Source organism: Callithrix jacchus, chromosome 2 (assembly GCF_049354715.1).
Source record: "Callithrix jacchus isolate 240 chromosome 2, calJac240_pri, whole genome shotgun sequence".
Classification (NCBI taxonomy): Eukaryota; Metazoa; Chordata; class Mammalia; order Primates; family Cebidae; genus Callithrix; species Callithrix jacchus.
Genome location: NC_133503.1, coordinates 9,253,328 through 9,265,664, shown reverse-complemented (window position 1 = coordinate 9,265,664; position 12,337 = coordinate 9,253,328). Strand labels below are relative to the sequence as shown.

Genomic DNA, 12,337 nt, shown 5'->3' with positions numbered 1-12,337 from the left:
TCTTTTACTCTTCACGGTTTGAGAGTTGTCTGGGCTTTCTAGGTGGGTCTCACTCAATCTCTCCTACAGTTGCAACCAAAAGGTTGCCAGCAGGAGCTGGAGGCTGCAGCGAGCTGTGATCGCACCACAGCAATCCGGCCTGGGCAGTAGAGCGAGATCTCGTCTCTCAATAAAGAGGAAGTGGGGCTTGAGGTCATTTTGAAGACATTTCACTTGCTGGCCGAGGGCCTGAGTCAAGGAACAGCGGGGGCTCCTCGGGCACCTCTGATGCCCCTTGGCCTCTCCGCCATGGCGGCACGCGATACCTGAGCTTCCCACGTGTCAGCTTAGAGTCCAGGGGCAAGGGTCTGAGAGTGAGCGAGCGAGGGGGTGGGGGAAGTTTAGCGCCTTTGGGGACCTGGCTGCAGAGGTCCCCTGGTGGCGTTGCCCACACACGCTGTTGGTTCAAAGTGGGTCCTTATTCAAATCATGTTCAAGAGGAGAGAATTAGATGACAGTATTTGCTGGGAGAAGTATTACAGAACTTATTTATTTATTTCACTTTGGGAGGCTGAGGGGTGAAGAACCCTTGAGCCCAGGAGTTCGAGACCAGCCTGGGCAGCATAGGGAGACCCCATTTCTATTAAAAAAAAAAACCAAAAGAGGCCGGGCACGGTAGCTCACGCATGTAATCCCAGCGCTTTGGGAGGCCAAGTTAGGTGAATCGTGAGGTTAGGAGATTGAGACCATCCTGGGTAATACGGTGAAACCCGGTCTCTACTAAAAATACAAAATATTAGCCAGGTGTGGTGACACATGCCTGTAGTCACAGCTACTAGGAGGCTGAGGCAGGAGAGTCGCTTGAACCTGGGAAGCAGAGGTTGCAGTGAGCTGAAATCATGCCACTGCACTCCAGCCTGGGTGACAGAGCAAGACTCTGTTTCAAAAGAAATAACGTATTTTTAAATTTAGAGGCACGGTCTCTGTCACCCAGGCTGGAGCCCAGTGATGTGATCACAGCTCACTGTAGCCTCCACTTCCTGGGCCCAAGTGGTCCTCGTGCCTCAGCCTCCTGAGTATCTGGGACTACAGGTATGCACCACCATGCCTGCCTAAATTTTAAATTTTTTTGTCGAAATGGAGGTCTCACTATGTTGCTCAGTCTGGTCTCAAACTCCTGGCCTCAAGCAATCCCAAAGTGCTGGATTACAGGCATGAGCCGCCGCCCCTTGCCTGAGAATGTATTGTCAGATTTGAAAGCACTGCAGGAGGATGGCCAGAGAAGAGGCCCCTGGGGCCCCAGAACGGGGGTGCTTCAGCCAGATGGCTTCCAGGGGCCTCAGTACCCAGTGTCTGGGGTGGGAGAATGGGTGGCAGGCTCTCGGTGGATGTGTCCCCTTCAGGAAGAGAGGGACAGGGCCCTCCGAAGCCCAGGCCCAGACTCTGAGCTGAGGTTAGGAAAGTCTCAGAGCATTTCCCACTGGACATCCCCCAGGATCCGACCGCAGTCCGTGCCAAGAGCACTTTGGTGTTTTACTCCACTGCCCGCCAGCCCCACACGGACGCCCCATCAGGCTCACTTGCACCTTAGTGCCTTTGCCAGAGCTGTCCCCTCTGTCTGGGCTGCCCCATCCTTCGCCACCCACCTTCTTCATGTCTCTTGATTCTTCCAAACCCGCATCAACGGCTTCGCTCTTCGGAGCCTTTCCAGGCCTCCTTCTGTGCAGCAGGCCCGGGCACACGCAGGTGAAAGCAATGAGCGCTGCTCTCCGGGAGGCAGTGCAGGGGGCTCTGACACCTCCACATCCTGGAGGGGGAGGGAAGGTGGAGGTGAGGGAGCCCAGCCAAGGGGCACAACGGGAGGTGAGGACGAGCCCGAAGCAGCTAAGAGGGAGCCAGCAGTGGGGAAGGGCACCTCTCAAAAAGGGCACAGCAGGTGCGAAGGCTGAGTGACCGTGCAAGGCCTGCAGGCTGGAGTGTGGGGCTCTGGAGGTCAGACGGGCTCAGCTTGCTCTGTGGCGTGACTCCTGACAGGACCATGAGGGTGAGATCATGCCCCAGCCACCTTCTCTGTGAAGGGTTTCACTGCATTCAGACTGCTGGGACTGGACCCAAGAGGACTTGCACTAGCACGTGTGTGTGCATGTGTGTGTGTGTGCATGTGTGCGGGGACGTGTGTGTGCATGTATGTGGACTTGCATGTGAGCATGTGTGAGTGTGCATGTGTATATGCATGTGAATGTGTGGGTATGTGTGTGTAAGTGTGGGTATGCATGTGGGGGGTGTGTGCATGCATGTGTGTGCACATGAGTGCATATGGGTGGGTGTGCACGTGGGGGAGTTTGGGGTGTGTACATGGGTGTGTGGGTATGTGGGGGTGTGCATGCATGTGTGTATACATGTGAGTGTGTATGTGTGTGAGTACATGAATGCATATATGTAAGCGTGTGTGGGTGTCTGTACATGTGTGTGCATGTGTATGGGTGTGTGTGCATGTGTATGGGTGTGTGTGCATGTGGGGGGAATATGGGGGAGTGTACATGTGTGTGGGTATGTGTGTGTGTGCCTGGGGGGGAGCATGTGGGTGTGCATGTGTGCGGGTGTGTGGGTGTGCATGTGGGGGGAGTATGTGGGGGAGTGTGCCTGTGTGTGGGTATGTGGGTGTGTGCGTGGGGGGGAGTATGGGGGTGGGCATGCATGTGTTGAGTTGCTAGTGCTCACACTCACTTCTGGGGCAGAGATGTGCTTGTCAGGTGCCCCCTTCCTCTCTCTGCCCCCATTCCGCTGAGTGTCCTCTCTAGTCTTAGGAATGACATTCCACTGCGGACAATGAGAACAAACACTTCCTCTCTTAGTTGTTTTTTCTTTTTCCATTTTGAAAAATTGTATTGAGGCTGGACATGGTGGCTTATGCCTATAATCCCAGCACGTTGGGAGGCTGAGCTGGGAGGGTCGTTCGAGGCCACGCATTCAAGACCAGCCTGGGCAACATAGCAAGACCCCATCTCTACAAAACATTTAAAATTAGCCAGGCATGGTGGCGCACGCCTGTAGTCCCAGCTGCTTGGAAGGCTGAGATGGGAAGATGGCTTGAACCCAGGATTTTTTTTTCTTTTTGAGATGGAGTCTTCCTCTGTCACCCAGGCTGGAGTGCAGTGGCAAGATCTCAGCTCACTGCAATCTCTGCCTCCTGGGTTCAAGTGATTCTTCTGCCTCAGCCTCTGGAGTAGCTGGGACTACAGGCGCCCACCACCACGCCCAGCTAATTTTTGTATTTTTAGTAGAGATGGAGTTTTGCCATATTGGCCAGGCTGGTCTCAAACTCCTGACCTCATGATCCACCCGCCTCTGCCTCCCAAAGTGTTGGGATTACAGGCGTGAGCCACCGCACCCGGCCTTCCTGTGTTTTCTATAGCAGGTATCCTGGTGGGTGTGAGGTGTAGTTTAGATTTGCATTTTGCTAATCTTTACTGGCGTGGGGATTTTTTCATGTGCTTTTTGGCCATCTGTACATCTTTTTTTATTGTTGGTGGGACGGAGTTTCGCTCTTGTTACCCAGGCTGGAGTGCAATGGCGCGATCTTGGCTCACCGCAGCCTCCGCCTCCTGGGTTCAGGCAATTCTCCTGCCTCAGCCTCCCGAGTAGCTGGGATTACAGGCACGCGCCACCATGCCCAGCTATTTTTTTTTGTATTTTTAGTAGAGACGGGGTTTCACCTTGTTGACCAGGATGGTCTCGATCTCTTGACCTCGTGATCCACCCGCCTCGACCTCCCAAAGTGCTGGGATTACAGGCGTGAGCCACTGCGCCCGGCCTCTTTTTTATTTTTAAGACCAAGTCTCGCTCTGTCACCCAGGCTAGAATGCAGTGGCGCGATGTCAACTCACTGCAACCTCCAACTCCCGCATTCCCTTTTCCCATCTCCCACTAGGCTGCTCTTCACTGGGGTAGATGGGTCAGAACCAGCCAGCGGGAACACGTATTTCCCCAGACATCCAGGCTGTGGGCATCAGAGCAGGCTCACACCTGTTAGCTCACTCTTTGCTGCCTCCTAGCCGGCCCTGAGCGCCGGGTGCAGGGTGTTTGGGATTGGAAAGGGCAGCTGGATTTCTGATGGTTCACTGTCACCCTGGCCCCAGGACTGTCTGGAAAGTGGGCTCTCTGGGCCAGACTCCTGTGGAGTCCCCCAGCCTGGAGGCTACCCTGCCTTGGGTCAGGACAGCACCAACTCAGACGAGGCCACAGCGCTTGGCTAATCTTTGGCTCAGGGTCCGGGCTAGCTTCCAGCTCTTTGCAGCCGGCAAATCTGCTGCTGTCTGGGCAAGACACGGGGCAGGTGGCAGGCAGGCAGGGAGGCTGAGCTTCTTGGAACCTTGAGTAGGGAACATCCCTGGAGATGCCCTAGGCCCTGCACCTGGCTGGGTGTAAGATTCCCCTGTGAACTTAAAAATACAGTGTCCAGGCCAGGTGCAGTGGCTCACGCCTATAATCCCAGCCCTCTGGGAGGCTGAAGCAGATCACCTGAGGTCAGGAGTTCGAGACCAGCCTGACCAACATGGAGAAACCCCATCTCTACTAAAAATATAAAATTAGCAGGGTGTGGTGGTGCGCGCCTGTAATCCCAGCTACTCGGGACGCTGAGGCAGGAGAATCAGTTGAACCCGGGAGGCGGAGGTTGTAGTGAGCCGAGATTGTGCCACTGCACTCCAGCCTGGATGACAGAGTAAGACTCCATCTCAAAAAAAACAAAAACAAAAAAACAAAACCAAACCCTGGGCCCCACTGCCCAGGGACCAATCACCTCTCATGGGTGGGGCCCAGGAGCCTGGGAGTTGAAAAGCGGGTGTTAGCAGCAGCTGAGCTACCTGCAGTCCTGGCCTCACAGGTGGGCGGAGCAAACTCTGGAGCTGGAAGGGACAGGTGTGACAACAACTTTTCCGCAGCTCATGGACTGGAACCTGGGATCTTCCCAGCAAACAACCCTCCACCCATCCCAGCTCTGCCTTTTGGGGGCTTCAAGTCTCTTGCATTATTATTGTTTTAATAATTTCAACTTTTAGGCTGGGCGTGGTGACTCACACCTGTCATCCCAGCACTTTGGGAGGCCGTGGCAGGGGGATCATTTGAGGTCAGGAGTTTGAGACCAGCCTGGCCAAACGGGGAAACCCTGTCTCTACTAAAAATACAAACATTAGCCAGACGTGGTGGTGGGCACCTGTAGGCTCAGCTCCCTGGGAGGCTGAGACAGAACAATTGCTTGAATTCTGGAGGCGGAAGCTGCAGTGAGCCGTGATCACACCACTGCACTCCCGTCTGGGCGACAGTGAGACTCTGTCTCAAAAATAATAATTTTAACTTCTAAGTTGAGATTTGGGGTACATGTGCGACTTTATTACAAAGGTATATTGCATGATGCTGAGGTTTCGGGTACAGTTGATCTTGTCACCCAGGTAGTGAGCATAGCAGCCAATAAGTATCTTTGGAGCCCCCCCTTTTCCCTCTCTCCCTGCCTTTGGAGACCTTGGTGTCAGTCATTCCCATCTTTATGTCCTTGAGTACCCAACGTTTAACTCCCTCTTACAGGTGAGAACATGCGGAATTCGTTTTTCTGTTCCTGTGTTAATTTGCTTAGGATAATGGCCTCCAGCCACATCCGTGTTGCTGCAGAGGACATGGTCTTGCTCTTTTTCATGGCTGCATGGTATTCCACAGCGTGCATGCGCCACACTTTCTTCATCTGTCCTACTGTTGACGGGCACCTGGGCTGATCCCATGTCTTTGCTACCTCGAATCGTGCTGCAGTGAACAGATGTGTCTCTCACCTTTTTAAGGGAAATTGACTTTTTGAACCCAAAGGATGTACATTTGGGACATTTCTCTTCCTCGTAAGTGTCTGTGTTTTTTGGCTGCTTAGAGAGGCGTCTGGCCTCCTGTTCCTGTCGCTCGCTGCGTTGCGGGGTGACCAGCCATCCTAAGTGGCCTGGGACTAAGGGATTTTCCAAGAGACAGAACTTTCTGTCTAAACCCAGGAAGGTTGAGCTGGGCCCGGTCGGCTGTGTGTCAGCAATGCATGTGAGCAGCTGGTCTGTCCCCTGCGTCGCTGTGAATGTCGGAAGCACAGTCCTCCTGCTGCGTGGTGACAGCAAGGACTTGTCTGGAGACAACAGCCTTCTTCCCTGCTGTGCACTGGCTGGGCCTGGGGCAAGTGCCTTTCTCGTCTCTAAAACAGATGACACTGGAGGAGGACCATAGCTCATGTGGGCCAATGCTGCCATCAGAATTTTTACTTCTTTTTTTTTTGAGATGGAGTCTCACTCTCGTCACTCAGGCTGGAGTGCAGTGGCACAGTCTCAGCGCACTGTAACCTCTGCCTGCCGGGTTCAAGCAATTCTCCTGCCTCGGCCTCCCAAGTAGCTGGGACTACAGGTGCACACCACCATGGCTGGCTAATTTTTTGTATTTTCAGTAGAGATGGGGTTTCACCATACTGGCCATGCTGGTCTCGACCTCCTGACCTCATGATCCACCTGCGTTGGCCTCCCAAAGTGCTGGGATTACAGGTGTGAGCCACTGTACCCTGCCTACTTTTAAAAATCTTTTTAATGGAATGTCACTCTGTTGCCCAGGCTGGAATATAGTGGCGCCATCTCGGCTCACTGCAACATCCGCCTCCTGGGTTCCAGTGATTCTCCTGCCTCAGCCTCCCAAGTAGCTGCGATTACAGGTGCGTGCCACCATGCCCGGCTAGTTTTTGTATTTTTAGGAGAGTCCAGGTTTCACCATGTTGTCCAGGCCAGTCTCGAACTCCTGACCTCAAGTGATGTGCCTGTTTCACCCTCTCAAAGCGCTGGGATTACAGACGTGAGCCACCGCCCCCAGCCCTGCTATCAGAATTTTTATTTGTTATTTAAGAGACAGGGTCTTGCTCTGTCGCCCAGGCTGGAGTACGATGGCACCATCATAGCTCACTACAGCCTCGAGCTCCTTGGCTCAAGTAATCCCCCCATGTCGGCCTCCCAGGGTGCTGGGACTGTAAGCCTAAGCGTCCGCACCCAGCCTCTGCCTTCATTTTCTGTTTGGAACCATTCCCACTTTACAGATGAAAAAACTCAGGGTTTCAGGGCTCACCTGACGTGGTCCTAGCTGACCTGGGCCCAGGTCTCATCTTCCCCTCTTCTCCCCCGCTGCATTCTTGCTCCAGGCATATGGAATCTGCCTCTCCCTCCACCTGAGGCCCTGAACATTTGCAAGGAGTGGCTGTCTCTCTTCATATTCCCCAGGTGCGTCCACCTGGGCTATGGCTCGGGACAGAGGGTCCAACAAGCCCGGGTGACCGGGACAAGGAGCCAGGGATGGCCCACAGCCCAGCCCTCTTTGCTGTCTCTCTCTCTGTCCCTCCTGCCTGGAATCCCTGGTTCCTTCCTAAACGGATTAGGGCCTTTGCCGGAAGGAGCCGCCGCTGTCTGGGGCAGCTGGGAGGCCAGGGCTGGATTGCAGTCTGGTGCCTCCAGCTTTGCCCTGATTCGATTTGGGCCTCGGCAGCTGGGAGGCTGGCAGCCCTAAGGCCTTTCTGGGAATGGCTCAAGGGACTGGCTGGAGGGAGGGGACACCTTCCAGCCCCCAGGCCAGCAGACCTCTCAGCTGGATCTTCTGTGAAGTCCAGTGGCATGTAGGACCCTCCGGCGGGCTTCATGCCACAAAACGTCCCCAGCCGTGGCCACTGGCCACCTCTTTGTTCATCAGCGGGTCCCATCCATGGCCTGTGTCCTACCCATGGGCTATCATCACCTCTGCATTCCTTAATACAGCAGATTTCAAGCTTCTATAAAATTGCAACCTGTGAAGAAATGTCTTTTATAAACATTTAGCAGCCAACTCAATATACATTTTGGTCAAACGCCCACCGGCCAGTTGTTTAAACAATATTTATCCACAGCCGAAAAGCAGAGGAGAGCCAGGACTGAGGTCGGAGCCGAGCGCTGATGCGTCTCTGATTTCTTGGGACGTTTCTGTCCCTGAGGTTGGACGCCTCTGGCCTTGCAAAGTGTGGTGTGCTCTGTCATCGGCCAGTGATCAGTAGATCATGACCTCCTGAAAGGCCTGTCTGTGGCTGGGACCACACTCCTTGGGCCTCAATGCACGTTGGGCACCGACCCGGGTCTTGGGTTGCAAACAGTAGCAGGTGGACCTGGTTTCTGCCCTCGGAGAGCTTACGGTCAACAGGAGCTGCTGTGGCAGCAGAAGACACCCCAGGCCTGGTACCCTTTGCGGAGCCAGTGCCACGGGCCTCCTGCTTGGGCCTGCCCTGCCCCGTTGGATGCAGAAACTCCTTGTGTGCAGGTGGGAGACAGAGCAGGTTTACAGGCTCTTTTGGGTCCTCAGCTCTGCACTCTGTCAGCGGCCAGCAGAGGCCACACAGAGCGCATTGGGACTGAGTCCAGAGAGGGAAACCGAGCCATCCCACCTCTGGTCCCTGCCTTCTTTACTCGGATTGGTGCAGGGACAGCTGCCTTGAGGGCAGGCCCTGCCACTGGGGCAGCGTGTGGGTGGCCCCTGGGTAGAGAAGGAGAAAGGCAGGGCACAACCAGGGGCTGAGGAAGGCTGATCTTTGTATCTCGTGGGTGCTCAGCTGGGCACTGTACCCAGCAAACCTGCACCATGCAATGGGAAGCCACACTTGGGGCCCTGGGCTTGAGGGGGACAATGCAGCTCTGTTCCCCAGCAGCCCCATTGCAGTGGGACAGTCCTGCCCTGGGGAGCCCCCGACCTGCGATGAGACAGCCTCTTCACCTCTGTATCTTATGCCCCTGAGGCCAAGTCTCCTGGCTAGGATGGAAACTGAAGCTGGGAGGCCTGGAGGCTGAAGGCATTGGCCTCGGGAGCACGTGGCTTACTGCAAAAATGTGATAGTCAAGCTCAGAGGCATGCGGAAGGGAGGGGAAGACATCGCTGGCTCCTGACCCAGCTCCGCTTCAGGTTGGGGACACAGGAGGTGGGCCAGCAGGTCAGACAATTAAAAGCTTTGATGAGGCCAGGGGCGGTGGTTCATGCCTGTAATTCCAGCACTTTGGGAGGCTGAGGCAGGTGGATCACATGAGGTCAGGAGTTCAAGACCAGCCTGGCCAACATGGTGAAACCCTGTCTCTAGTAAAAGTACAAAAATTAGCTGGATGTGCGGTGGTGCCTGTAATCCCAGTTGCCAGGGAGGCTGAGGCAGGAGAATTGTTTGAACCCAGGAAGGGGAGGTTGCAGATCACACCATTGCACTCAAGCCTGGGCAACAGAGTGAGACTCTGTCTCAAAATCAAATTTAATTAAAAATTTAAAAAATATTCAGGCTGGGTGTGGTAGCTCACACCTGTAATCCCAGCACTTTGGGAGGCTGAGGTAGGCAGATCACCTGAGGTCAGGAGTTCATGACCAGCCTGGCCAACATGAAGAAACACTGTCTCTACTAAAAATACGAAAATTAGCTGGGTGTGGTGGCACATGCCTGCAGTCCCAGTTACTAGGGAGGCTGAGGCAGGAGAATCACTTGAACCCGGGAGACAGAGGTTGCAGTGAGCCGAGATTGCGCCACTGCACTCCAGCCTGGTAACAGAACAAGACTCTGTCTAAAAAAAAAAAAGTTTCCAAGACAACCAGCAAATGATGGCAGGGACAGGAAGGGTGATTGAGGCAGAGAGAACGGAGCCTGTAGACTAGGGAAGCATGAACACTGGCACATCTGGGAGTGGCACAGCTTAGAGGACCTGGAGCTTGGGGTGTGAGGGGGAACTGGAGTGAGGGACAGCAGACCAGGAAGCTAGAATATCAAGCCGAGGAGTCGAGAGCTAATGTGGGCAGTAGGGAGCCATGGAGGGTGTGTGAGCGAGGGAGGGCTGTGGCCAGAGGTGCACACGTGGGGAGAGGTGGTGGTTGGGGCCTGCCCAATAGACTGATCCTGGTGCTGGGCTTGGCTTGGGGGTGCAGACGTGGGAGGGCGTGGCACAGGGCGTGAGTTATCCTGCCACCTGTGCCCAGGCCTGTGCAAACTCTAATCCCATCACACATAAAGCCCTTGCGTCCAGGGAAGGTCAGCCCTGGATACAGAGATGGTTTGGGGTGGGTGGCCACCACCTGAGCCACGCCCCCTGCCTCGTGCCCACTGCCACTGCCTTCTCCCTCCCCACAGGTGACCATGGCCTTGCTGGGCAAGCGCTGTGACGTCCCCGCCAACGGCTGCGGGCCCGACCGCTGGAACTCCGCCTTCACCCGCAAAGACGAGATTATCACCAGCCTCGTGTCTGCCTTAGACTCCATGGTGAGTGTCCCCGCCTGCCCAGGAGGAGGGGCCATGGTGAGCACCCCCACCCTGCCTTGTAGCTCAGTCCCACCTCAGCCACTCAGAGGAGCTTTTACTAACCCGAGCCTCAGTTTCCCCGACTGCAGCTAGGGCCACGATGTTCAAGTCAAGGATGGGAGATGTAAGTGAGATCCGGTACGTGAAACTCCAGCCCTGGCAGGCTGGGCGTGGGGGCTCACACCTGTAATCCCAGCACTTTGGGAGGCTGAGTTTGGCAGATCACAAGGTCAAGAGATGGAGACCATCCTGGCCAACATGGAGAAACCCCGTCCCCACTAAAGATACAAAAATTAGCTGGCCATGGTGGTGAGAGCCTGTAATCCCAGCACTTTGGGAGGTCGAGACAGGAGGATCACGAGGTTAAGAGATTGAGACCATCCTGGCTAACATGGAGAAACCCCATCTCTACTAAAAATACAAAAATTAGCCGGGTGTGGTGGCTCAAACCTGTAATCCCAGCTACTCAGGAGGCTGAGGCAGGAGAATCACTTGAACCCGGGAGGCGGAGGTTGCAGTGAGCCGAGATCATGCCGCTGCACTCCAGCCTGGACCACAGAGCAAGACTCCATTTAAAAAAAAAAAAAAAGCTGCAATTCCCAATGTTAAAGCAGGAGTTCTACCTGCATCTCGCGTGGGAAGAGGGAAACGGGGCTTTATATCACTCCTCTGGCGCTGCTGCCTGCATGCCTAGACCTACAGCAATTTATCCCAAATGAGGACATTGTAATATCATTTTCTTCAGCCTTTTCCTGGAGGGCAGTTATGTAAGTGTTAAGAAAAAAAAAATCTGGCCCAGCACATTGGCTCACGCCTGTAATCCCAGCTCTTTTAGGGGCCAAGGCGGCTGGATCAGTTGGAGTCAGGAGATCGAGACCATCCTGGCCAACATGCCAAAACCCCATCTCTACTGAGAATACAGAATTAGCTGGGCGTGGTGGCGCATCCCTGTAATCCCAGCTACTTGGGGGGCTGAGGCAGGAGAATCACTTGAACGCCAGAAGTGGAGGTTTCGGTGAGCAGAGATCGTGCCACTGCACTCCAGCCTGGGCTACAGAGGGAGACTCCATCTCAAAATAAATAAATTAGACTGGTATGGTGGCACCTGCCTGTAGTCCCAGCTACTCAGGAGGCTGAGGCAGGAGAATGGCTTGAACCTGGGAGGTGGAAGTTGCAGTGAGCCAAGATCACACCTCTGCACTCCAGCCTGGGGAGCGAGACTCTGTCTCAATTTTAAAGGGCTGCTTAGGTGGTGTTTGGGACAAAGGTAGGAGACACCGCTGGGGAAGTAGCTGGGTGCCACAGTCTCTTCACAACGACCCCTCCCCTATGCAGAGTGACCTTCACGAGGAGGGGCCCCCAGGAGCTCAGCCCTGTGTCCCAAAGCACTGTTAGGTTGGCAGTGGTGGAGATGTGCCTGACATGGGCAGCGATGGCCAGTGCCATGGTCACTAGCGACATGTGGCTATTTGCTTTTTTTTGAGATGGAGTTTTGCTCTGTCACTCAAGCTGGAGTGCAGCGGTGTGATCTCAGCTCACTGCAACCTCCACCTCCTGGGCTCAAGTGTTTCTCCTGCCTCAGCCTCCTGAGTAGCTGGAATTACAGGCATGCGCCACCATACCTGGCTAATTACATATTTTTAGTAGAGACGAGGTTTCTCCATGTTGGTCAGGCTGGACTCGAACTCCCGACAGCAGGTGATCTGCCCGCCTCGGCCTCCCAAAGTGCTGGGATTACGGGGTGAGCCGCTGCGCCCGGCCTATTGATTTTTTTGTTAACACGCCACTGTTCCCACACAGAGAAAGAACAGCGAGGTTTTGTCTTCATCTTAGTGAGGGGAAAATGAGTGCCCCTGGGTGTTAATTTTCTAGCAGGGACCCTGGAGGACAGGCCTCCTGGCCCCATGCCATCCACACCACTTCCTAACCAGAGTGGCTCCTGGCTGGGGCTGCCACAAGAGGCAAGATTGTGGCCCAGAGAAGTCACCTGTCCTGGGTCACACAGCACAGAACTGC

General features: G+C 54.7%; 1 protein-coding gene across 15 annotated transcripts in view; it reads left to right on the top strand.

The window, feature by feature from the left end:
- The window catches only part of GTF2IRD1 (GTF2I repeat domain containing 1), a 139,152-nt gene that overhangs the window by 42,363 nt on the left and 84,452 nt on the right, over positions 1–12,337 (top strand). For 12 of the 15 annotated variants that reach the window (XM_078354525.1, XM_078354518.1, XM_078354535.1 and 9 more), the window contains exon 2: positions 10,154–10,282. In XM_078354525.1, the coding sequence (XP_078210651.1) occupies positions 10,154–10,282 (129 nt within the window). Of the gene's footprint in view, positions 1–7,180; positions 7,260–10,153; positions 10,283–12,337 lie in introns of all 15 variants that reach the window. The other 3 variants (XM_078354572.1, XM_078354565.1, XM_078354559.1) reach the window with 1 other exon arrangement.